This window comes from Conger conger, chromosome 14 (genome assembly GCF_963514075.1).
Source record: "Conger conger chromosome 14, fConCon1.1, whole genome shotgun sequence".
Lineage (NCBI taxonomy): Eukaryota > Metazoa > Chordata > Actinopteri > Anguilliformes > Congridae > Conger > Conger conger.
Genome location: NC_083773.1, coordinates 30,302,964 through 30,330,955, shown reverse-complemented (window position 1 = coordinate 30,330,955; position 27,992 = coordinate 30,302,964). Strand labels below are relative to the sequence as shown.

The following is a 27,992-nucleotide window of genomic DNA, read 5'->3' as shown; positions in this document are numbered from 1 at the left end:
GTCTTTGAATATCAGTATATTTAGGATGCAGACATAGTCCACTATCTTAAAACAATTTGGTGGCTCTTTTTTTATTCCTTTAAGACTTGAGTTTGTAACTGGAATGCACTTTTATTTGTCAGGACTTTAACAGAAGCAGAAAGCTCTTAGGGACAAACCATATCCAGGGAATTATGAAATAATTCACATATAGTCAACATATAAGGCATGTGCTAGTCTCTGCAGTAAATAATGAGACTAAAAAACTGGGTACTACTTATAGACTCATAGTCTCCAGCAATCTGCTCAAACTCCAGAATCTCACTTCCTACATGGAACCAAATCAATAGTTCAGTATATGTGAAGCATTCCATTGTATTGTTGCTCCTGTACAGCTGCCCAACATCTATTTTACTTCTTCTAAGTCTGTATTTGCCTTTGTTTATCCCATTCTGATGGTTGATGTGAATATTAACTGAAGCTCCTGACCCGTATCTACATGATTGTATGCATTGCACTGCTGCCACACAATTGGCTGATTAGATAATCGCATGAATAAGAAAAAAAATGTTCCCAATAAAGTGCTCTGTGAAGAAAATTTCACAAAGACATTCAAATAATTGAAACAAAACTGATTCTATTACAAACAATATGCTTTATAGTTTAAAGTACAATCAAATATAAAATAATTTGAAAATTCTCATGTATTAAGAGTCTGTAGATATAAAATAATTTCCACAGGGCTTGGACCACACCTTGGTTGTCTAAAACTCACAGAATGAGACAAACTAAAACACTGCTCATGCATGTGCATTACAAATCTCATTGCAAAAATATCATTTAAACATACAAATTTAATATCAAAGCATTTTTACCATTGCACATCATCATAAGTGACCGAATTAGAAAGTTAAAACCACAAGTGTAAAATAAGGTAAATATCATCTTTCAGAATATTCAGAACTGACTTTATAGTTGCCAGACAACAATATATAATTAAAACAATTCACAAGATAGTTAGATAGATAGAATGACATTTGTAAAAAAAGACAAAACAAGCCTGACCTTAGAGGACCAACTGAAACAACTTAAAAGCAGTAAGGTGTGAAGCAATTTCACAACATTGGAAAGGTAGACATTTAGACAAGAACATGTATGGCCTGTGTTCTATTCCTTCTTCAGTAGCATGAAAACAAATTATGATATTATTCTCAAACCTAAACATTTAATTAACATGAAACACGGTAAAAAGTAAAAAAAAGAAATACAATAAAATGAACATAAATGTGTAATGCAATTCAATCATTTTAAGGCCCATAATTTTGGATGTATTGTCGATATGAGACGTGATGACACTCAATTTAACAACACAGTGTCTAAATCTGAATCTGTACTGCAGTTCAGTGATGTTTTAGGATTTTAATGCCCATATGCTGATGTTTATTTTAACATCTCTTTATAAACCCTGCTAATATCTGCATTCTTTGATTGACTGAATGTTTGCCGCTGCAGATTCAATTTCCACAAAATGTATCATCTATCTTCTTTAGTGCCTCGCCCCGTTAAAACATAAAAATACAATTATAAAAATCAAGTGCATTTACTCTATATCTGTATACATGAAGCAGACCACATGTCTTTTGTTACACGTGGCCCCTCAACACATTTTGAAAGACCAGACTGACTGCCGGACTGAAGACTATTTTGAAAATATATCACAGTTACAAAATGTAAATCATTTTGCGTTTAATGACATGGATGACTACGTGATTAGTCTGTCAAAGAGAAGGAAGCAAATACAAAGTCTTAAGTTTTAAGGTTGTGATTCCTATGAAAGATGGCTGAAAATATCAAGCTCATCTGTAGGTTTTAGGACAATACATGCATGCTGGTGATCCATAAAAAAGAACAGACACATAAGAAATGAACTCCCTGAATTTGACTAAACAAACCAGAAAACCAGTCTCTGAACTGATTTTCAACTACATTCCCGATATGACCTTGCGGGAACAGAAGGCCGTGGTTTGTTTCTTTCACATCCGGGTTGCAGTCAGGTTACGCACTCTGATGTCCTCCGCCATGGTGACACAGTTCTTTGATGAGTAATGTTGGATCAGGCTTTGCCATGCTCTACTGCACCTCAGCAGTTCTTGGTTTCCTGAAATAAAACAAACACTGAGCACCACAGAATACAATACACACTGAGCTTATTTAAGCTTCAACTTTAAGATAGTGAGCACTTTATGAGGTATTTATTAGACATTTGTTTTTGACTTATTGGTCTCCTGCTGCCGTAGAATATCCACTCAAGAGGTTTTACGCGTTGTGTGTTCAGAGATGCTCTTCTGCATACCACTATGTGGTTATTTGCATTGCTGTCACTGTGGTAGGCAAAGTTATCCACAGTCTTTATCGCAATCAAAAGACCGGAGTTAGTCTGCACAGCAAATAACTTTTTTACAGCTACAGATTTGTATACAGTGTCATAAGAGGTTTTGACCAATTACAAAGGAGATTTAAACCCTACACCCCAGTTAGTCAGACTCTGAAATCCACATGAATTATTGGTAGTTACGATCACAACATCATCTCATGTTTCAGACTATGCCCTGACAACGTGGCAGTTTGTTTACCCAACAAGTCATGTTGTTGCATTAATAAATGTCAGCTTGATAGCTGCTTTATTTACTTATACTTTGCCAATTTCTGAGCTCTAGACAGCAGACTGCTCATGGCCTTCAAACAATATGCTAGTCTTTCAACAAGAATATATGAGACAAGATTGAAATATCTTTGTTCATGAATATATATATGTAATTACTACTATAGAGTTCCACCACATCACCTTCCCGTCAGCTGGCCCTTATCCACTGACCTCTGTCATTAACAAGGCATTTACATCCGCAGAGCCTAGAGACTGTTGTGAGTGAAAAATCCCAGGTGATCAGCGGTTACAGTGTAGTGGAAATCAATTTACCCGGGGGCAAAGTTATCCAGTGGACATATGAGTTACATATGCATCATCACACAAGGTTTTGACCAGTTACAAAGAAGATTTTAAACCCTACACCTCTGCTTATATCAGACTTTGAATACCATCTTAATTATTAGTAGCTATGATCGCACCAACATCTGGCTTCCCCAGGTCACTTTGCCTTCTTTAATAAAGGTCATCTTGGTACCTGCTGTTGATTCTGCTGTGTTGATTTGTACTTTATTGCATAAATATCAGATATAGAATATCTTCATTCATGAATATATATGTAATTACTAAGATTTCCACCGCAACAGAAACACTCAAGCCTGTCTGGCAACAACAAACATACCACAGTCAAAATCACATCACTGAGATCCCATTTTTTCCCCATTCTGATGGTTGATGTGAACATTAACTGAAGCTCCTGACCTGTATCTGCATGATTTTATGCATTGCAATGCTGCCACACGATTGGCTGATTAGATAATCACATGAATAAGTAGGTGTACAGGTGTTTCTAATAAAGTGCTCAGTGAGTGTACATTTCATAAACATGGCAAAGGGAGATTTCCTCTCAGTTATGGTTATCTTAAAAAAGCCAAGTCTCACTTACCAATAATGCACAGGCCCTCCTGAGCCCTGGTGATGCCTACATTAATTTGGTTGGGATCGGCAATAAATCCCACATTTTTGGAGAGCCAGCCCCTGCTAGGATCCTTCTCGATCTCAGCGCTGGGACAGGAGCGCACGGTGGACAGGATTACATAGCGCCATTCACTCCCTGGAAGACACAACGCTGCTGATTATGGAAGCGTATTGACATGGCCTTTTCCCCCAGGAGTAAGCACACAAGTAAGTACAGACCATAGTAAAATGTTGGGCTCAATTAAGACTACTCTCAGGGTGATGAAGAAAGGTATGGCAGGTCTGGTATAACGGTTGTGGGATTGTTTATCTCCCAGGGGGGGCCCTGCTGTTGTAACCATGAGTACAGTGTTTAACCATGCTTCAGTAAATATCCAGCAGTATAAATGGACTAAATGTTCATTACATTACGGTACAGTACAGTAGTTATTTAGTCCCAACACTTTCATCCAAAGCGATTTACAGTTGATTAGACTATGCAGGAGACTATCCCAAGTGGAGCAATGCAGGGTTGTAGCTGTGTAAATTTACTAACTTCTGCTAAATTCCAGAAACATAAATGTTTTTTACGCAAATCTAACACCAAAAAAATTGGTTTCACATAAAAGATAAACAGTGGGAGGAATAACAATTCAGAATTAAATATGAGAGGCAAAAAGCTCACAGCTATCATTGGTAAAGTGCTATTTGCAGTTATCAGATATAGACAATCTAACTGACATTGATCAAGTTGGACAAGAGTATATTTCTAAGGAACAATTCAGCACACTTGAAAATAAGTTGGGGATGAAATAAACAACCTTGACTTTTTGTGATGGTGCTGACTGTGATTCCCTGCATCTTTTTTTCTCTTAGACATGCACTGATTTCAGACACCTGAGCATTGTAGGGTGAAAGAATTGCAATGTGTTCCGGAGGGATTATGCCATCGTTCACAAGTGACACAGCAATGGCAACCTGTTGAGACAAAACAGTTATCCACTCATGACTGAACAATACAACTATTTGCGTGCTGAACAACCATGATTAGCCAAACTGCGACCCTACCCAACACTACCCACCCATTTCCTTCTTTCCATTCCTTCACTTCAACCACAAACAGCCCTTAGATTCTGTCAACTACCCCCAACAACCACAGTTCACACCCTCATCACTCTGGACAATTCCACCACCACATCCCCCTCAAATGGCTACAGGAGATTTGGACTCCACTCCTAGCCACTGCTACTTACTGCAACTCTCAGCCTTGGACACTCTAATGCACAAGCTACTGCACAAGTTTTATACTTACATGGTATCTTTAGATTTGGTATCTAGATTTTTTTGCTTAAAGTTGGCAGGAAGAGCATTCCCTGTACAAGTACTTGCTGCACATGGCAAATGAAACGTGGAAGCTGAAGTGTCTGCTAAGGACAGATAGCTCCTTTTAGACCAACGGAAACTCAGCAGTTACTCACAGCGATTGCACTCTCCTCTCTGTTTGCTTTGGAATTTTCATTTCCCTTCTCGGTTGTCACCACCAGGCTGATCTCTTGTCCTATCACATGCCCGAAAACAGTATGGGTGCTTTTATTGGGGGAGATGAGAAGGACACTGTTGTTCCGGCGCACGCCAGTTAGCAACTTTCCTTCGTACGACTCCTTGGATGGAAATTCACAGATATCTTCATGCTGCAATAGAGAAATTCAAGAGCCATTTTCAACTGCTGGAGTAGGAACATGACATAAATAGAGCTTTAAAAATAAAATAAAAGATAAATGGCACTATGCTTATGCATGTGATATTACCATTCTGTACTGGGTGTCCAACATCACGGCATTGCCCATGTAGCGCTCAAACAGAGACTTTGACATGCCCAAATTTCGAACAAAGATGTTCTTGATGATAGGACGGAGCTGTTTGTGATCACCAAGCAACACAATCTGAAAAACATCAGAGGAGTAATTTAGCTAGATCTTGCAGAAACAACTAAGGGATTTATTGTATATATTTATTGCATTGCATTTGATAGTCATCTTACCCTTGATGTGAGTTAGCTGATACTACAGTTGAGTGAATAATAAAGAATAATCTAAAGATTGTTTAAGACATTTTAGTGCATCACAGTCAAAATGCTCTTAATGGGATTTCTCTGAGGGTTATTGACATTCTCATGCAAAACAGATTATGGATTAACCAGAAGTGCGGAAGAAACACATAAAAAACCAAGCACAAAGCACAACAAGCCAACTTACGAGACACATCACAAAAGTGATGTGTGAGCCAACCAAATAGGCTGGTAGGTGCTCCTGGAATGACATCAACTTAGGTCAACATACATATGTAAAACATGTAATTTATTTTTAAAAAGAATTAGAATGATAAGAACAGGCATTTAGCCCCAGTTAACTACAGAATGACGCATTCTCATAATTTGAGAATTATAATCAAGATTTTTCAGAAACCAGCCATTCTTTAGTTAACTACAGAATCATAACCCTCTACTTTAATAAGACCCCTTGCATGGAAATTCACAGATATGTTCATGAAAAATCCAAAAGCTATTTTCAATTGTACTTTCCAAATGGATAACTGTTTAGTTCACTTATGATGTCGACTGTCTTGATATCATAAGTAACACAGACAGACATCTGAGTCTGTACATTGTTTTCCCACGCGACCATTTTCCATGACACTCAGCATCCTAAATGAATTGTCCGCAAACATACCTTTTCTGGTTTATAGCTGACCAATGGGATAAGAGCCTGGGGCTCAGTTGCCATGGCGCATTCATCAATGAGAATCTGCCGCGCGCAGACGGTCTTGGTGAGGTTAGGGGTGGAAGCAGCCGTGCAGGTGCACAGCACCACATCGTGTTTCTGGAGCTCATGCAGCCGTGCCTGATTCAGAACCTTTTTGTATCTGGAGATTCATTCCAAAACTTTCATCATACACAGGCCAGGATGCAATCACACGTTTCCTCTCATCTTTCAACTGCAAATATACTCATTCCAGCAATTGCCTGAAACTGTGTGAATAAAACTCACACTCGCATTTATTTAGAAGTCAAACGAAAGGAAAAGTGCATGCTGATTGAATTCTCTCTTAGTGGTAAGCACATTTGCCTGAAAAGAGGCCATGCACAGTACCATTTTGGAATGCTCAGGTAAGTGCGACATGGATCCCAATCTTTCAGCACTGTTACAGCAAGTACTAAAGCAGGTTAAACTTACTCTTCAATTTCTGCATCTGACATCTTAACATTTGATTCATTGGCCAGTCTGATTCTTTCATCAAAGTCTCTGATCACATTCCAGTGTGGATTGTCTTGTTCCCGTATACGGTGGTGCATAGTTATAGACCTGATAAGAGTTTGTAACACACACACACACAGGAAGTTGTTAGTTTAACTAATGCCAGACAGCAGTAAGTCCTGCAGAGACAACACAACATTTCCATCAAACGATAATATTTGTTCATATGACTGAATATTCTTAAATGTTTTGTTTTATTAAAAACTCAGCAATCTGCTGCGGTGCGGGGGGTGGGGTGGGTGAAAAGACACAGTGAATATATCAGTATCCCATGAGAGAAATCCGGAAAAAGATACATGATACCATTAAGCAGGCTACTTTCGCAGATTGTGTCTAACACAATGAGGTGAAATTAAAATGTGAAGACTCTGTGACCATGTGCAGTATGCTGAAGCAGATACGCAGTACCACTTCAAAAATCACAGAAAATGCAAACAACATGTAAATCAGGGCGTGTTTATAGAGAAAACAGAAATAAGGCCTTTTAAACTTAAACTGAGTGAAACAGAAAACAAATCAGGAAAAAGCTCAAGATTATAATCAAAGTCCTCATCGTTCTAAAGAGGTTTTTATACACTACTCGCTATCTAGTGTACCTGAGCTGTGGCTTTGACTTCTCTTGCCGCATTGACTTGCGAGAAAGCTGAAGGATGCTTCCTGGGTAGGGATACTCCAGTATCTCCATTTGACGGCTGTACACCCTGAGCAGCTTCACCGTGTCCCCAAAATTCATTAGGTATTCTGTTGTCAAATCAGAAATCATATGCTTTAGCACAGGGGTCACTTACTCTCAATGCAATTTCATGTTAAGTGCCACTGCAGAAATGTTATTGTCAATGGAAGGACATGGGGGAACTTGCCTGCAACAACATCTACCGATTTATTGGACGGGCCACAGTAGAGAATAACCTGTTTCTTGTCATTGTCCTGATACTGCGTGGGGTTCTCAGAATTCATCACAAGGAACCAGTAAACGATGTAAGCCCCCACCACAGTTTTTCCGGTGCCTGAAAAAAATAGATTTCCATGAGGTTCATAATTTGCCAGCCTGTGTCGCAGCTACAAGGCTGATCGACGTCATGTCATGACGCAACCACCTTATTTATTTTATTTTTATTTATTTATTTTTGCACAATAGCAAAGACAGACAACAAAAGAGAGATTATCACAGTTTAAAATGTGCAAGGTGAGACATGAAACCCTACTGGGCTTATATGGGAGCCTCACCCAAGAGACACAATGGTCAGAAACCATTGCATACAAATGATAGAAAAAAGAACTACAAAATGAACTATTATTTAAAGCAATCAAAGATAATTATAATTGAGAACAATAACTCAATATACAATATTTATACAGAATATAAAATGAAGAAAGCGATAAAGAGAGAGAAAGAAAGAAGTGTGAAAGAGTGAAAGAAAGAAAGAAAAATACATATAAGATACACAATACAAAATAAAAGCAATAATAAAGTAAAACAATAAAGTAAAACAACCAGTCCCACCAGAATTATGCGTCAGGCCACCCCCGGGCCGCAGCAAAGAGTCCACCAGGGCGCACCCACATCCCGCCCCTGACAGCCAGGGGAACAGGATGTGGGCCCACCCCAACAAACTCCTCGCCACAGCCCGAAAACGGCCCACCGCACAACTCCGGAAGCACTGAACAACTTAACAGATAAGACAAATTATTACAAAGTTGCTGTTACATTACTGATGAGGTAATTTTTAGACTCTTCTTAAAGGATGATAAATAGACAATTTTTTTAAATATAGTCGGGTAATTGATTCCAAAGACAATTGACCAAGAGTAGTTCTAAAGAAAGCAGTATGGAGATCAGAAGACTGTCTTGTGGCATAACTGTGGACTTGGTTGTTGGAAAAGAATATATTACAGAAACTAAGAGGCAAGAGATTCATTCGTTGCTGGAAAACAAATAAGCAGACTTGATACACATTTATATCATAAACATTCATAATTGCAAGTTTTTGGAACAGAGGTTTCGAGCTAGCCCGTGGTTCAGAAAAAGTAGCTATTCTAACAAATCGCTTATGTAATGTAAAAAGGTGTTTAAGTGCTTGCCCATACTACATTACAATAGGAAAGAAAAGGATAAACTAAGGTGTAATACAGAGAAATAAGTATTTTTCTAGGTAAGACGTGTCTTATCCTGCTGATGATACCAATATTCTGGGCAACTTTGTTGCAGATAAATAATATATGTTTTTTCCAATTTAGATTTTCGTCAATGTAGACTCCTAAAAACTTGGCGGACTGCACTCTGTCTAATGAATGATTAGATATGTAGACCTCTTTATTAAGGGTTGTTTTTTGTCTATTCTTTGGTATGACCAGCATATACAATGTTTTTTTGATGTTGAGTTTTTGGAACCAGAGATGTACTTTACTAAGCTCAGTGTTAGTTTTACTAATCAGGTCTTCATAATTTCTATCAGACAAGAACATATTAGTATCATCAGCAAAAATTATAAAAAACATTTTTTGGCAACCAAATATAAATCATTAACATAAATAATAAAAAGCAGCGGACCAAGTACTGAACCTTGTGGTACACCACATGTTAAGTTCTTATAGCTAGATTCAGTACCATTCCATGAGACAAACTGTTTGCGATTTGTTAGATAGTCACAGAACCATTTGAGCTCAGTCCCCCCAATACCATATAGTTCCAGCTTCTTTGCCAGAATATCATGATCAACGGTATCGAATGCTTTAGATAAATCAATAAAAACGCCAATAGTAAATACATTATTATCCAAGGCCCTTGAGAATCGATCAATTAGTCGATCACCTTTACACCTTTCTTTCTGTTTTGTAATCATTGAATTGCCATTATCAAAAGAATAAATACAATTCTGCCCCAATAATCAACGTCATATCAACCTCCATGACCGTCACTGATCAGACATCTAAAGTCAAAATATTTGGTTGGCTCAATCAGAACCAATGAGAACCAGTTTGTGTACATTTTCATCAGAGATTTATATTTACAATGTGAGCCACATATTTGTATCTAGTATTAGTAACAATAAAATGGAGATGGTAAGCATGCCATCCACCAAGTTAACTTTAACTTGGTGGACAGCACACAAGTTAAATACAAGTGTAGGTATTTCAACTAAATTTTTTGTGCATTACTTTAGTCTTCCTAAAACTGGCCAAAGCTATGTTTTATTAAGGAAAAAACTGCTATTAATAATCTAGTCTAGGTTAAGAACAAATATGGATTAGATGTAGGCTTCTGTGTGATTTTAGTCTTACCAGGTGGTCCCTGGATGACAGTAAAGTTGTTTTTCAGGGCCAGTTCAATTGCAGCATACTGGCTTTCATTCAGGGATGGAAGCCCTTCTGGTGGATCTTTTTTCATGATTTTCCACCTTGACACCGGTGATTCAGAAGCTGCCAAAAAAAACCAAAAAAACAACAACAACAAAAAGAAAACAAACTTCATTAGAGCCGAAGCATAAAAACTCTTATTTCACGATTAATATTATTCCAGATAATTACATATTATAACTGATGTTTTCTTCACATGACATTATGTATGTTTACCTCCTTTGGGAATGCGATGTCCCAGCGCAATGTTCTGAACAAGTTCATTTGTCTGGCTGAGGTTGTTAACAGCATTTTCTTTCCGCCTATGAAGCAGGAAATAATATTTTGTCGGTATTTTGTATAGTATTTCCTGAAAATACCATAAACAACAAAAAAAAGAAACCCCCAAAAACACAGCACAATATTTAACAATAGTTTGAAACTATTAATACACTGCTATACAGTAATGAGGGGGAAACTTCCTCTCAACCACCACCAATGTGTAGCACCCACCTTGGTGATGCACAGCAGTAGGGCACAGGTCAAAAGAGCCAGGTTGGAAATTTTGCCAGGACACTAGGATACCCCCTACTTTTTGCAATGAGTGTCATGCGATCTTTAACAACCTCACTGAAGGGACCTCAGTTTAACATCTCATCCAAAAGATGGGGTCTCCCCTAGCACAGTGTACCAATCACTGCAGTATTAGAGTATTAGATTTTTATTTGACCAGAGAGAAGATCACCCCCAAGTGACCCACCAACTCCACTTCCAGAAGCAACATAGATTTTCCCACGAGGTCTCCCATTCAAGTAATAACCAAGCCCGTACAATAGATTCAGCTATTTGGCAGGAGCAAGGTGCACAGTGGAATGGAAGTGAATAAAAAAAAAATAAAAAGACTCTGCCAGTACTGCACTCAGGGGTTAAGGGCTGACAATAAAAAAAGAAGAAGCTGTGCAACCATAAGGGCTTTTTTATATTTCTAAACATGGGGCTTATGCACGTAAACATGGGGCTTAGGCACGTAAACATGGGGCTTATGCACGTAAACATGGGGCTTATGCAGAATGCGCAAAGGGGTTACTGTGATGTGTGTGATGGTTGCATACCAGGACCATGAATATGTTGCGTACCTCCTCAGGAATTTAAAAGTGTGTTATTACCAACCAGATAATTGGCTGACTGGTGATGCCAGATGCAAAATCATTTGTAGTGTCAATAGAGCAATTTATTAGCAACTTACTTTATTAATGCACATACACGCTAAAAAATCCATGGTTGAGATATTAATGAGTGTAATTTGTGTCACAGAAATGACCTACGTTAATATCACAACCATGAATTTCCATGATATGTGGAATCTAGATTTGGCAAAGCCCTGGTTGGCAAGGGACTGCTGTATCAAGATCTGCCATTGAGCTTGCCATTGATAATGGATAACTGCCATTAGCACTCAAAAACACAAAAGCACATTTACCTTGTAACCATTGATAATACTTACAAATCAGGAAGAAGTTTTGGGATGATCTCAACTGTGAACTTTGCATTTTTATGGAACACACAACCTGGAATTGTGTCCATAGGCAAATGGTTGATGTAGAAATTCACTTCTTTGGACTTAACTGCACGTGCCTTTGTTTCTCTCGCACGAGTAGTGACTCCATGGGCTACCCAAGTAAAATTGCTGGGATCCACCTCTTCAAATTGATCAATATCCACAGCTCTTTTCAAGTCCCTTTTTCTGATGCACAAGTAGCACTCGGAAAGGTTGCATTCAATGGCCCAATCTTTAATAAAGCTGATGGGAAGAAAAAAACTGCCCTCCCGTTGTCCTGTCCATGTCAGCTCCAAGTCCTCAATGATTATGCTTCCGCTGTCATCCACAGCAGTGGAAGCAGACTCCATTTCGCAAAGTGGTCTCCAGATCATTGCATACTGCTCAGCACTGGCATAGGATGGCATTGTTTTACGCTGCGCATATTTGGTAAAACAGTCGACAGGACTATGTGCATGATTCAGACACACTTCAAACTTTTTGTTGATGTTCAGCAGCTGAATGGCAGGCATCAGAAGCCCCTGCTGCACTTCGGTTGTCATCTGAATCAGAAGGGTATCTCCGGGTTTGAGCTTGAGAGTGAGGTCAATGTAATGCTCTGTTTCAACTGTGTTGTCATCATTTTCAGGGGCAGCAGCATTTGTGTTAGTGCTCAATATGATTGACATTGCCGTTTTCCAATTGTCCATCTTTAGTGCTTCCACAATGCCTTGCCAAGCCTTGTGTGGGACATCAGTACATGGATTGTTCTGGTGTAGTCTTTTGAGCTCGACGTAGGTCTTGGTGGTGTTGATGGAGTACACTCTTCTTCTCCATGTCAGTTTCATGTGCCTGTTGTCTTTGTCATACCGTGGCTGATCCGCGAGTTGCAAATCTCTGTACAAAACAGGCATATAATCGGGCAAGGTACCTTTGTCAAAGGGAAATGACAACCTGAAATGGTCTCCTTCCGGGTCCACTACAGTGACAAATGCCAATTTTTGAGAGTTTTGTTTTTTCAGGTTCACAGCATGAGAGAAGGTTTCAGCCTTCTTTTGGTATGCATTTGCCTTCTTGCTGGTTTGGGCAACATTATTGCACAATATATCAATTTCTTGTGAAGAGTATGGGACCTGAGTATAACTGATTGTTGCATGGAGAAGTCTCTGAAGGATCAAGTCAAGGTAGCTGCGGATGGGTGAGGATGCTTTTGTGTAAGAATCCAGCTGCAAAGAGTAGTGACCGACCTTTGCCTCTGGTGCCGAGTTGGCACGAATGATGTAGGCCTTGTCAAGCAAACCTCTGAACTCTGAAGTGGCAGGCAGAAGCTGAGGGTGGATGTCATCAGTCATGATCAGGTCCTCCACTTTGGCAACATCCCCTCTCTTAGCAGCGGATTGGAGCTCCCTCCAAAGTGAAGCTAACACCCGGAAACTACTGGCACCAGAAAGCTGCTCAACACTGCCAATATGGTATGTCAAGTGCATAGACAGTGAAACAACGTCTTCGTATTTTTCCTTCAGAGTTTCCACACACATGGGATCAGGGTGTATCTGGCACCTCAGTGGAGTGCAATTATCAGTTTCTGTTCTACTGATCAAAAACTCAGCGGCTGAGTTGTTGAACATTATCATCAGTTCTTCAATCATCTGATGGGATTTTCTTCTTCCAATGGATATACCATCATCAGGCTGTTTGTACAACCAATCACCCTGAAGCCTTGCTTTCCTGTGGACCCTAGAAAACTCATAAGCCACAGCGACGCAACCGTTCAATGTGTCAAAATGGAGCCCATTTCCACTGTATTCTGAGATTATGTCTTCGGCTTCATTGTATAGCAGCTGTCCATCTGATTTTATCTTTGATAGCACAAACCTACTGTCAATTATCGTGTGTGCCTTGTCCACAGTCACAAGCAATGAAACTGCTCTGCGGTCATGCCTTTCGAGAAGACTCCATTGTTTAACATGTAGTTTTGGGAACATGTGCTTTGGCTCTTTCTTTGCAGTTTTGGGGTGATAATAAGTAGCTCCAAGCTTTCTTGCATGTTTGTCTAATGGGCTGTCCTTAACTACAAAACTTGCCACGTCTGCAATGTGCACCCCTATTTTGTAATGGTCCCCAAACTTCTCCACGCTAATTGCATCATCAAGGTCTTTGGCATCCTCAGGGTCTACCGTAAAAGTGGTCACATTTCGCAAATCCACCCTGCTCCCCTCATCCAATGGGGTAAAAGCGCAGGCCTCACTCAGAAGATAATCAGGGGAAGACTGACTGAGGTTGAATTCTTGATCCAGAATCTTCAGCCCCTCATCCAAAGATGTTCCCAGAGGTAGTACCTCTGTGACGTTCCCTAATGGAAGCTGACAGTGTTCTTTCCAGCACACCACATGCACAACATAGACATGCTTCCACTTTGACTCTTCATTTAAGCGCTTGTATTGTTCGATCTTCCAGTTTCCATTATCATATTTAAATATTGGGATCACATTGCGGTGTTTCTTGTCAACCAAAATTCGAATTTTGGTGACACTCTTGTCAAGGGGCACCATGACCTTGGAGACATATTTACTGACATATTTCTGTGTTCGGTTATCATCTCCCTCAAATGTGCACACGAATGAACGAGAAGATTCAGCATTCTTGGTGACACCTAAAACCTTCCAGGTGTCCAGACCATTGACCTCCATTGATTTTCCCACTATAACCTCATCACCAGAGAAGGACATGCCCAAGTTCCTTCTTCCTTTGATTCTGATATGTGCAGTGGGGTTATTAAATGGCATGACATAGGCAGCGTTGGATGCTTCCATCACCAGTTCACCATGTTTGTACACTTCTGGGTGCATTTTCGCCAATTCCAGCAGAGAGTCTTTATCCACATTAGAGTAACATGCTCTCTTTTCTTCACTGAAGCTTGGTCTGTCCTCACCATCTGATTGGTCGGCCTCGTTTGCTTCACTGATAGAACTGTAATCTTCAATCAACTGTTGGAGTTTCTCATCAACATAGCCATTTGCGCCTGTTGTGACCAATTCAATATCACAGACAGTATTGCTCTCAGCCCTAGTAAACCTTGATATTTCCTCCATTTCATGCTCTATGTAGTCCTCTGTGAGGTGTTGCGGCTCAGCACTGTTCTTCCTGATACACTGCACTATGTAGCTCTTCCAGATCCTTGAACACTTTCCAAATGAGCAGAGAGCTGCAGCATCTCCAACGACAATGACCTGGGACTGTGCTCTGGTCATGACTGTGTTCACCACACGTGGATCGCTGAAGAACTCCAGGCAACTGGTGTGAGAGGACTGTAGACTTTCTCGAGTATGAACCGTTGACATCACTATTCCCCGGAACTGCTTGCCTGTTCAAGGAATTCAAAATATTTCAACATTTGATATTATTTTTGATAATGATATTATATTGTATACACATCTTGAGTCAACATTTATTTCTTCATTTTCACTAATGTGTTAGTGCAGTAGCGATGGAATGGGATTTTGCATAAATAGACTGGATTAGTAAAATGTCAAAAGTCAGATGTATAAGGACATAACATTAAACTATGTGGAGATATCAGAACTATTGAAACAATACAACATGCACATGCTCCTTCTGGTTAAAGTGAGATTTTGAATGATACCTTGCACATTATTTGCATTTTCCACGGTTACTCTGCCAAGATTTCTTTTTCTCAGTTCTTTTCTGATTAGAACAACCTTGGAAGGAAATTGAAGATAATTATGGGGTTAGTCACACACTGACATCTGTACATAAGTTTACATTAAAATCTCATACCAAAAATAGTGCATATAAGTTGCATTTAAGGATCTGCATGATTGGGTTCTTTCACCTATATCTACACTGCACAGCTTTTCAACAAAAGCACACTCAATCAATTTCTAAGAGGAAAAATATACCTGAGTTCCTTCAGAGAGAACACAGATCATCCTCTGTTCCCGATTCCCCCACTGCGATGGCCATCCTTCAAATAATTTTTGCACTGTGTCTACAACACAATCAACCTCCTCAAGATTGAACCAGGACATTGTAGTCGTGTCCAAATTGCACTTTCCATGAATGTGGTGGAACCTTAGAGAATGGAACTGTGGGTGAGTGTGCACATTTCCACATGCTTTGATGGCTCCGCTCTTGCCATAAAAGTGAGAGGACACAAAATCAACTATTTCCTCAGTGGAGCGGTAGTTTTCATTGAAGACGATTCTGCTTTTCATGGCCACAGAATTCTTCTCTTCATGGTAGTGATGGAAGAGGCGACTGAGCAGGGTGTGGTTGGAGCGCTGGTCCTCGTCCACTGAGAAGAGCTTTGGACCCATCTGCATGTGATCTCCAGCTAAAACAATCCGCGTTCCTTCTCCTGACAGACCGAGGGGCATCAGAGCTTCACACTCCAGCATCTGTGAGGCCTCATCAATCAGAATGTGGGTGAAGTAACCAGCTGGCAGATTTAGGTTGTAGAGGTCCCCTGCCATGACCACTGTTGTTATGACCACTCTGTGAGAGTCTAGGGTGGACCTTCCGGGGCATGTGAAAGCTTGGCCGTTGTGATGACAATATTTCAGTGTGATGTCATCAGTTGCACTCAAAGGCACTCCCTTTTTGTTGGCTTTTATCCTGAGAGGTCTGGCTTCAGCATGTCCAGAATTGACATACTGATGGAAGTGATCCTTGACATACAAATCTGCAGAGCTAAATTAAGAGAGGAATTAGCATTTCCTTTAATGAACTACACTGTACGTCTGATCATTGTTGTAATCAGTCTCAATAAAATGACAATAGACTTCAACCGGTCACATATAAACATATGTTGGCCTGATGTTTAATGTTGGTAGTGTATTAGGTCATTTTAATTAATATTTATACTTAATGGGAAATAAATATGTATTCTCGTTACCTGTTAGTAAAGGTACAGATCAGAACTTTGGTTCCTGGTTGCCGTACCAGCTCTTTTGCTGCTGTGGCCAGGGTGAAGGTCTTCCCTGTTCCAAAAGGTCCATAAATTAAGAGTGGTGCCACAGTCTTCGTGAGATCTGGATCCCCAAGGATGAAAGCTATAGCTGCTTGCTGCTTTGCATTGAGCCTGGGGTATTCTCCCACATGCATCGGAACACAGCTTTTCTTCAGGTCTGGCAAAACCCACCCTACATCTGGTAGATGGTCTATGGCTTTGTGCATCATGCAGAACTGGAGGCGGTTCAGCTGAAACTGAACTTCCATCTCACCGGTACTGTTGTTCAGGAGACCCAGTTCAGTGCAGCATCTCTTGGAGAGCTTCAGGTACATTCTCTTCTCACTGCTAGCATCTGGAATAATGTCTGCCTCATAGATTTTTTGACGCTGATTTTCAACAGATAAAGAAACTGCCACAAGAGCTGACCGGACAGCTCTCTTAAGGATAAACCCCTCTGGTGTGTCAGGGGTGAGCACAAAAGATACTGGAACTGAGGCAAAAAGTTCTCCTCGTGGAGCAATCTTCATGCCAAACTGAGGCTCATACACTTGGTCAGACACGGAGACGTTCACTTTGACACTGAGTCTGGAATTTGAAGATAAAACAGAGCACAACTAAGTGTGATAATACACACTTGAAATAAGCTTTAAGCTTTCCAACATGTGTAGTGTGCTTTAGTAATGATTCAATGGAATCAACCAAAGTCTTACATTTTTCAAATAGAAAATTAAACAGGTTTCACAATTATTGGCACCCGTGGTTTCATACTTTGTTAACACCCCTGGCGAAAATACAATTTTCTATTTATTTTAGGGTTAGAGAACACACCAGATTTCCTGGCTGGACCACTGCCAGCAAAACAACTCAATGACCCACCTTCATATTTGACAGTATGTATGAGGTATCTGGCAAACTCCAGATGCGTGGTTTTCTTTATTGTGTTCACCCCTTCAAAGAGTCTGTTGGTATGGAAAAGCCATGTTATGGTTCTTACCATGGAGTCATGGTGACCCCAAGATGCAACCAATCTCTGTAATTCTTAAAATCGTGATCCTTGGGTTCTTTATGGCCACCACATCCTCACCGTCCATGGGGACAACATGCACTTGGGTCCACTTCCTGGCAAGTTTGCAACCATGCCGTATATTTACATTTTTTCCCAAAACCAAAAACGTGTGGTCTGAACTGAATAAGGGGGTCCATAAACACAAACATGAGGATATCAATGATTCAGAAAAGTTGCATGGAGTAATGGTGAAAAATCTCTCCAAATGTGTTCTCTAACCGTATCACAAATCATAGGAAAATACTGACGGCTGTCATCTTTGCCAGGGGTGACAATAATCTTGGCACCTATGTTTTTCAGAAAAAAATCTTTGAAATGAATAATAAAAAAACATTTATGAATAATAATCAAACATTGAAGCATGAGAATCATTCTGGAGCCCACTATATACACTCACCGAGCACTTTATGAAGTATTTATTAGACTGATGTTTTTAGACTTATCTTTTTCCCCCCATTCTGATGGTTGATGTGAATATTAACTGAAGCTCCTGACCCGTATCTACATGATTGTATGCATTGCACTGTTGCCACACAATTGGCTGATTAGATAATCGTATGAATAAGTAGGTGTAATAAAGTTTGTTCCTAATAAAGTGCTCGGTGAGTGTATTTATAGATGCAGAAGTCCACAATGTTTGGGACATAAATACGATAATGTTTGATTTGGCTCTCGGTTCCACAATTTTAGATTTGTAATGAAACAATTCACATGCAGTTAAAGTGCAGTTTCCACACTGTTATTAAAGGCTATTTTTAAATTTCCGGCTTCACCTTGCTGTAGAAATTACACCACTTTGTATAAATACTCCCACCCCTTCATTTCAAGACACCATAATGTTTGGGACATATTCATGTTAATGATAGTGTCAAATACTTTGTTGCATACAATAACTGACTTAAGTCTGTGGCCTGTACTGCAGCCATCATTCAAAGGTCTTCAAAGTCAAGGCCTAATTGCATGAACTTTTTCTCTTCAGCATATGAAACCCATGTTAAACCGGAATCCTATTTCGATTACCTTGACACTATGTTTTCTTGAGCCAGCTCCTCTCCGTACAGGAAGTGGTGCATTCTCTCTCTGTAGTTCAGGATGGTGATGGGAATGTTGCCTTCTGATCTAGGATTAAACTGCAAATTTATCTGAGGAGGCTTGTACTCCTTCAGAAGCTTTTCTTCTTGTTCTGTCTTGTTCAGACAGGGAATAATGACTCTGTTTCCCTGGTGCCAGCGCTCCAAACTCTGAATTGGAGGACTGATGGCCTCCTTTATCCACAAAGGACAAATTGAGCTCTGTTTACCCACCCTCACCTCAACCTTCTGCAGCAGCACTGGCCTCATGTCAAAGTCAAACACAACCCACTGTTCATAAAGGCCTGGGTGTAAGGGTTGGAAAGACACAGGAATGTCATAGGACATATCAGAAGTGCAGAACTTATTTCCTGTGGAGTATGTACAGGGACCTTCAGGGCTAATTTTACCAAGAGTGAATGTAGCTCCAGGATCCTGTTTCAGCAAGGCCACGTGGGCAAGTAATCTCTGTGAAAATACAAAAAGTATCAAAACTGCATTACAACTGAAATTCAATCCATCCAGTTCACTACATACACCCAAGACTTTGTTATATATACGTTTCTTTTGTTGTGTGTGTTAGTATAAAAGAACACATTTTAGATTCCCAAATGTTCATTTTCCAAAAGATTAAATTTTACAGAGACATTTTTGTATTTAATTTGAAAAAGTAACATATTACAGTAAGCAATTGACTACTTTTTACATAAAAACTTCATCGCATTACTTTACAATCAAGCTCTAGCTTGACCCTGTGGGGAACAAGTCTTTGTCATTTTCTGAAATCACACTGTTATAATTGAAGAGTGGTTGGACAAATTAACCCTGCTCCTAGTCCCCATGAGGCCCAAAAAAGGCATAGGAAAGGCCAACACATAAAAAAACTACAGTGAATCCATATACGTAATAAGGTCTTGTACTGCTGTCCATAAGAGATGCAAAGTGTTCCTCACCTCTGTTTTTATCTGAAAAATCCATTTCAGCTCACGGTCGGTGGCTTCACACTCCACACTCAAATCTTCATCATGGGTGATAGCGACATCATCAACTTGCTCTGACATCTACAAAGTAGACTAAATATATGAGTGCATGCAATATTGTTCTGTATAGGGAAACTTGAGATGATGAGATGAAAATGAACAGAGAATTAAATCTATTCATTAAATATGTTGTCGTGCCCAAACTGAATGAGATTCTTTACATACCTGGAAATGAGACTGTACTCTTAAAAACCTCTGTGGCACATCATTTTGAACTTAAAGGAACGCTTTTTTCAGTTGAGCTTATTTGGATTAAATGCTTAAATTATGTGTGTAGGCATTTTTTAAATTACCGTCAGTGTAGCAGCGTCCTGACACTTATTACTGTTCTCACAGAGACACACTCACAATGTGGACTACATTACTACTGCTTCTGTACTCTTGCAGCAGAAGGTTCCGGTAAGACCCCAGGCCCTGTGCTTGCACAGTGTGCTGGATCTGCTGAGCCTCTGTGCTTCGCATATGCCACTCCTGTAGTTCCTCCACAGAGTGGGCCCCAACGCATCTGTCACCATACTCACAAGTCTCGGGTCTACAGAGAAACAGCCACATCAGCAAGCGCAGATCACAAACAAGCACTGAGAGTAGATGTTATTTGAGTAACTTAAAAAGATACAGAAATAGTAACAGGACATGGAATGGCATATTTAATTCTGTGTTCATTTCACATCAGTGGCCTAAGTCCAAAGGCAAAAACATTTTTTTGTCTGATCTCTATGAGTATGCTGGCATATGGGTATGGACTGTGTGTATCTACAGTATGGATGTATATGTGCAAGTATGTACAGTACCTTTAGAAAGTATTCGGTCCCCGTCACTTTTTGCACACGTCATTGTGTTGTAGATTTCATTTTCAATGAATAAAATTGCAATTTCTGCACATCACTCTACACTCAATAATGCCAAAGTTTAAACAATTTCTGCAAGTTCATTAAAAATCTAAGCCTCACATCCCTTAAGTATTCCCTTAATTAATACTTTGTAGGAAAAGAATATTATAAAAATAAGTTAATGAATAAACAGTAAACAATATGACTTTAGGTAGGTTGTAAACTCTAAAATGGTGGCTGAATATATTATTTTTTCCAACTGAACTGCTAATTCCTTGGTGTGAACTGTACTTTTTGGAAAGAGGAAAATGCTATTTTATTAGAAGTTTGCACTGGGAGTGAGATTGTCATTATACAGTCTTTAAGTTACTCACAGTGCAAATTGTAATCCCAGATACGCCATGATTCATGTTGATCTATGTAGAATTATAATGCCTTTGTATATTTAGTACCATCACCGAGAAAATATATTTCCTAATATTTCATACAGCCTCTAGGTACTGTATGTCAGCGACTGATTAACAGTGACTGACATACAGAGGCCTAGAGGCCATATGAAATTACATTACATTACATTACATTATTGGCATTTGGCAGACGCTCTTATCCAGAGCGACGTACAACAAAGTGCATACCCATAACCAGGTATAAGTTCGCTGAAAGACCCTAGAGGGAAGTACAATTTCAACTGCATATATATATCATTCAACATTCAAATAACATCATTCAATTAACAGCCTCACCATACCTGTCACACAGCAGAAACTCTTGCTTGCGACTGATTGGCGGAGGACGGTGCTTCCAATCCACGGTGTTGTCCTCAGAGATCATCCGAGCGTGTTCCAGGGAAGCGCAGTGCTTGATGAAGCTCTTCTTTGAGGTGCTGGTCAGCAGGCAGGCTTTGCAGTAGATCTCCACCTGGTTGCTGGGGGAAGCTTCTGGGACGTGACCCGGCATGACTGGGAATTGCCTCCTCTGGGACAGTAGCAGCAGCTCCTTGCGGTCCCACCTGCCAGCAGCCTCTTCCTTCCACACGAACATCTCCACCTCGCTGTGGGCGAGCCTGCAGCCGGCATGCCCGTGCCAGCAGGGGGAGCCCTGGACCACGTGGCTGCAGCACTGCAGGTTGTCCATCACATTGGGAGGCGGCTGCCGGATTTCATTATACACCTTCTTCCTCTGTCCATCCGCCAGGTAATGGACCAGCACCGGCTTCCAGGCGTGAGCTGCCTCCGAGACGCAGGTGTTGTTCCACCTCTTGGCGGAGATCATCTGTGGGCTGCCGTGGAAACAAGCTTCACAGAGTTCGCAGAACTCCCCTCCGAACTCAGACAGGATTTTTTGTGTGGTCTCAGACTTTCTGGTGGCTGCCTTGCTGGTGTCTGCCACAAGGCTTTTCAAAGCGCTGCAGTCCATGTGATGTTTTTTTAGAAAGGTCCACACGGTAGCCTCTTCGATGCTTCTGGCAAATGTACACCGGTTTCTGTGCTTTGAGCACCCGGAACCTTCCACAAAATACCTACACACATCATACTTGCTTGGGTTTGGATATTTAGGCCGACGGGATATGGGCCTCCACTTTTTTCCCTTTTCCTTTCCTCTGCCCAGCAGCAGATCTCCATTGCATTTGTGACTGACGGTTTTCAGGGAATAAGTCACTTCATTCTCTTTTTTGACACAGAGAGTGCAGACAACCTTCAATTCACATTTCTGTGAAATATCACTCAGAATGGATATCTTGGGATCCATGGATGTCTGTCCACAACACCATGTCACAGTGAATCATAACATCAGATGCACAGCATACTGAAAGCACATGAAGCACAGGTGTTTGATATCATTCCAGTTTAGATGTCCAACGTCATTTTCTTTTTCTTGTAATAAAACAATATACGGTTAAAGTGCACACTCAGCTTTTATTTGTGGGTATTTCTATACATTTCACAGTCTTCAAGCAGTCAGTGCATGCAAAGGATGTGTGACAAGGAACTAAATATGTCTACTGTCATTCACATTAATATCAATATGTCCCCAACATTATGGTGCTTTGAAATGGGGACTATGTATAAAAGGTTCTGTAATTTGTACACGGTGAAACCAAAGTGTATAAAAAATACCCACAAAATAAAAGCTGAGAACGTGCAGGTTAACCATATATGCATAGTTTCATTAGAAATTTGAGTACACAGCGAAATAATGAAAAACAATTATAAATAAAATTGAATTGTGTGCATATGCGCATGTAAAATGTGCTATTCGGCTACTGTTTGTGATGGTGATTATGCCAGTATGTTTCTAAAATATGTCTAACTCGACTACTTCAGGTTAAAGTAGCTATAGCCAATCGCAAACTGCCAGCGTTATTTCTCGGTTGGAGGGCATTGTAGGACTGGCTTGTCTCTAATTACTGGTTAAACAGCATTTTAGCGTATTTTCAGTCATCTTTACAGCAATTGTTAATTGTTGTTATTCAATAGGAACACTTGATGACAACGTAAAAATCAATGTATCCAATCGTATTGTACTGCCAACTTACCACACTTGACGACTTAATTACTGTTTCCCGCAATGAAGGCGAAAAAAGGCGACTGTCACTCAGAAACGAAACTTAGGCTATTATATTCCAGCCACACTTGAGGAAGTCGCTGCGGGCAATTTAGCCTCAACCTGTTTCATTCGCTCAAGGTATTTCATCCACCTTGCTTTTATTGTTTCACAAAAATGAACAAATAGCCGACATTATTTTAATAAATAAGCAATCGTACCTTTAGGCTATCCCGCGGGCGCTACACTGGGACGTAATCGATCGTGTTCGGTATCATTTCCTAGTCTGTGGCATTTCAAGTTTCGTTTCTGACGAAATGAGATCAGGCTAACCCATCTCCACCAAAAGGCTGCGATTGTGTAATGCATTTTATCTCACATCGTGTCATACCTTCGATTCCACGGGCTACTGCAAACATTTATGAAATCCCTTTCTGGTTTTCCCATTCAATTATGTTTTATTCGGCTACTTTATGTACTTTTATGATCGGGATGATGAGCATAATTTTATGGACTAGCTCAGCTGTCATTTGCATTGTTTCACGATGACTCATTGAACGTTGCGCGTAGGACGTTCTAAAACTATTTTACGAGACTTAACCCTAGAGCCTTTACCTTTCCGAATCATTTTACGCGGTAGTTATATTGTATATATTGTTATATTGTAGTTTTATATGACATCAAGTATTTGTACCTGAATGAGATCAAAACATCCAAACATTATACAAATGTAAATTATAAATAAATAAATATTTCTCTATTCATAATTGTATGGTATTCAATAAGAAATTATTTATAATAATTATTAATAAATTAATAACTGGCCGGATTTGGCTACTGTACACTGTGTTTCATTAATGAAACCTGAAAGTTGTATTTATTTCTTTATTTGTTTCTTTATTTGTTTATTTATTTGTTTATTTATTTGTTTATTTATTGACTTTTTAATTGTCTTCCAATATAATTGGAACTCATAGAAAATTGCAATTTTGAAGTGGTGCTGTAGCACCACCTAGGGTGGCAGTCACAAGAAATTTGAAAAATAAAAAGGATAAATGAATGACCTACTGTATATGGGTCCCTCATCAATAGGTATTACACAGGCTGGATGTAAATTAGGTGCAGATAAATATGTTTGCGCAATTTGTATTTAATGTCCTTGAAGAATGTTGGACTGAGGATCACATGCTTGTGAAGACTGTTGCAGGAAAGCTGTCTGATGGTTCCTGTCATACAATGTGGGCTTATGGAATCAATTCAATTGATTACTTTGCAAAAAGTGCCCCTAGGCTATAGCGAATATTGTATTATAACACGGTGTGTATGTGCATTCTCTTCCACAACATTCTCTTCCACAAAGTTGGACTGAGGGTGACATGCTCCTCAGTACTATTGAAGGGAGGCTGTCTGAGGGTTCATGACAAATGTCATAAAATTTGGGCTTATGAACACAATACAATACAATACAAAAAGTGACCCCTATAGGCTACATTTTACTATAACACTGCATACCTGTGCATGCTAGTCCACAATATGGGGTTCTATCTGAATTATTGTTGCAATCAACTGAAATTTACGACCGTACATGTAATTTGGTCAGCCATTTCGGCTACATTGAAATTGTTCTTTGGACATATACAAAATTTGTCACAATTAAACACGGTGATGTGCTATAGATTATGCATGCCAAATTTTAAATTTGGAAAATCAGGGACAAATTGCAGATGCATGAAAAGTGTTAATATTTGTGTTTCCAAAAAGGCAAAATTGTGTAGAATCCAATATGGCAGACATTAGGGCTTCTACTGATATTATTTGTTCAGGATGAGCAGGTAGATGTGTGGAAGAAATTTGGTGCATACACAGTTTAACTCTTTGCGAGTACTAGACTGGCTCTTGTATTCTGAGGAGAGGTTGCTAGCACATCACTCATCACAGATACACTTGCTGTTCCTGATCCTCTTCAGGATCACCACACAGTCCGGCAGCCGTCACCAACAGGCGGTCAGGGACAGACGTCAACGGACTGGACAGGTCGTCATGGGTCCTTGAACCGGGAAAAACCTGTCAGGGCTTAAAACTTGTTACGACACAGAAATATGAATCACTTTGCGACGACTAAACATCGTTAGTTTTGGCACATGCAGGGATATCTTTCAGTTGAGATAGATGAAGCCACCTGGTTTGACCCGAGGTAAACTCTATCAAAGCAGAGGTTGGGGTTGTTAGGAGAACTGTAAAAGGTCCATCATATTTTGTATGTGGAAATGATACATTAATCATTACCTGTTCACAAATATTTATTTTTGGAATACAATTCAAATTATATTCCTTATTTTTCAAATCTTCAATATTTTGGTTACTAATCACTATAAAGTGTTTGTCCTCTAAGCTTTCGCAAAGTATCTTCAAGTAATTTTGTATGGTGTCTTTTAATGGGCCCAGATAGCCTACAGGGGTCAAAGGAGCATCAAAAGGTAACCTCATAGGTCTACCAATGTTTCATTCATAAGGAGTCAGTCCTGTCCTATTAGGAGTACTTCTCATCGCCATTAAAACTGTAGGCAGTTGTGCTGTCCATCCTCCACCATATTGCTCAGTCATTGTTCTTAAGAGAGGATTTTGAACCCTTATTCTGTCATTCAACTGGATGATATGGAATGTTAATTTTTTGTTTAACACCTAATTGAGCCATTGCTTCTTTTATAACTTTACCCGTGAAATTGATCGCTGTCAATTAAGATCTTTACAGCAAGGCGACAGAAATGAAAAAGCGAACTGTCATTCAGAATCGAAACTTAGGCTGTTGTATTCCGACCACGGTTCAGTAAGTCGCTGCGGGCGAACCTGTTTCATTCGCTCAAGCTATTTTAATTTCACAACTTTTAAACTCTTAAAATGTGAACCTTGATTGCTGTCAATTATATAAGGAACACCCCACCTAGGAAAAACTTCCTTCAGTAAGATGTTAGCAACCTTTTTTGCAGTCGCTTTTCTGCAAGGAAATGCCTCTACCCATTTAGTGAACAGATATACCAAAACCAAGACATATATACATCGTATATAGACGTATATTCTGCCCTATTGGGTAGGGGTCCAATAAAATCGATCTGAAAATTTTGCCATGGGCTTAAAGGTCTTTCCGCATGTCCGATCAGAATTTTACTCCCACTGTACTAAGACGTCTCATGACTTTTGCTTTACAATCTTTTTCCATATCAGTCAAACAATTTGGCTGCTACTTTATACCCACATGAGTTCAGAGGTGTAAGGGTTGGTAGAGTGGGAGTCTCAGGGCTGGGGAGGAAGCCAGGGCTGTTTTCAGAGTGGTGAAGGATTCCTTCATTTCCGGTGTCCAGGTCACTGGGGTCACACCAGGTAGGCCTCCATTCAATGCTTCATTGAGAGGCTGGGCCAAGTCAGAAAATTCTGGAACATACACTCGATTATAATTGAACAGGCCCATAACAGATCCCAATCCCGTGACAGTCATAGGTTTAGGCAACTTCAAAATTGTTTCCACTCGTGCAGGCAATAAAGCACGACCGTGGATCCCCATTCTTTGTCCTAAAAGCACAACTCCTGGAGTCATTATCTGGGCTTTTGATGGGCTTAAGAGAAAACCTGCAGCTTGAAGAGCCCGCAAAACCTTAATCTACTCCATGTGTATTGTTGTCTATTACAAGTGAATGCAAATCTGTTTCGATCTCTCTCATCAACTGGCACTGACCAGAATCCATTAATAATGTCTATGGATATGAAATGTTTCATGTTAGGCCCTATGTTATTCAACAGTGTGGCTGGATTGGCTACAATAGCTACTTTTCCGTTACTTCAATCAAAGCTGTGTTGTCTACGGTCAATTGATAAGAACCATCTGGTTTCTTGACCGGCCACATTGGTGAGTTTGTGGGAGAGGTGCATTTTCACAGCACCGCACTGTTCCAGCTGTTTTTACAATCTTAATCGCAGCAGTCTCAGCTTCTTGTTGCAGGGGATACTGTCTCCTGGGTTTCTAATAAGGACCTGAAACTCTCACAGGGGTTATTGGACAGCATTCAACATCAAGTTTTATTTTTGACCATAATTTAGGAAACTGTTTTTTCAATATTGATTCACTGTTTTCAATTGTTACTGGACACTCTTTCCTGGTCTTATTTTGAACAAATGGCACAGGCTCAATATTATTAATTTTCAGTTCATTTCTTGACAATGATACTTCAGCTTCTAGTTTAGATAGGATATCAACACTTAAAATGTTCTCTACTTTGTTCTGCCCAAATTGTAGTTCTCCCAAGTGTAATTGATACAGGCTGTGATAAAGTAAAACTACTTTTTCCTGCTACACCCTGTAATTCAGCAGTTTGTGTAGTGAGTGGTAATGAACAAAGTTGTGACAGAAACAGAAGCACCTGTATCTACCAGTAAAATCTCAGACTGACCCCCTAGGCTGAGCTGGAGATATGGACGTGGATCTACATGTTCTGTGTTCAATGAGGACACCCCTATGCCCGGCCTAACAGGGTGTCAGTCAGCAGTTTTAATTGCTTGGTCTGCAACAGCAGCAGGAGCAGAAACAGAAGCAGGCTGCTTTGGCTGAAAATTCTGAGTTTCCTTATCTGGACCAATGTTGACCCAATGCCCTAACTGTCCACAATGGACGGATGGGTCTGCCGGGAGGGGGCGTTGCCTTTCCCTTTCCC

The 27,992-nt window shown here is 40.0% G+C and overlaps 1 protein-coding gene across 1 annotated transcript; it reads right to left on the bottom strand.

The window, feature by feature from the left end:
• Window positions 1-614: 614 nt before the first annotated feature.
• Window positions 615-23,332, bottom strand: LOC133110364 (helicase with zinc finger domain 2-like). The gene is made up of 20 exons (XM_061220398.1): window positions 23,282-23,332; window positions 21,494-22,551; window positions 20,264-20,447; window positions 19,829-19,936; window positions 18,826-19,343; window positions 16,683-17,324; window positions 15,688-16,477; window positions 15,411-15,486; window positions 11,735-15,131; window positions 10,468-10,553; window positions 10,177-10,314; window positions 7,755-7,901; window positions 7,491-7,635; window positions 6,814-6,942; window positions 6,310-6,502; window positions 5,389-5,523; window positions 5,059-5,271; window positions 4,402-4,558; window positions 3,570-3,737; window positions 615-2,137 (listed from the first exon to the last, which is right to left on the bottom strand). Exons 2-20 carry the CDS (start codon window positions 22,492-22,494, stop codon window positions 2,013-2,015), a joined length of 8,352 nt encoding a protein of 2,783 aa, XP_061076382.1. The 5' UTR covers window positions 22,495-22,551; window positions 23,282-23,332; the 3' UTR covers window positions 615-2,012.
• Between the last annotated feature and the right edge of the window lie 4,660 nt (window positions 23,333-27,992).

Bases quoted from the DNA above. Each gene is read 5' to 3' on its own strand.
- LOC133110364 (XM_061220398.1), bottom strand. From the start codon at position 22,494: ATGGATCCCAAGATATCCATTCTGAGTGATATTTCACAGAAATGTGAA. The intron at 19,344-19,828 runs GTGAGGAACACT...GTATTTTCACAG, and splicing joins TTTTTCAGATAAAAACAGAG to AGATTACTTGCCCACGTGGC. The intron at 6,503-6,813 runs GTAAGTTTAACC...ATGAATCTCCAG, and splicing joins TCAGATGCAGAAATTGAAGA to ATACAAAAAGGTTCTGAATC.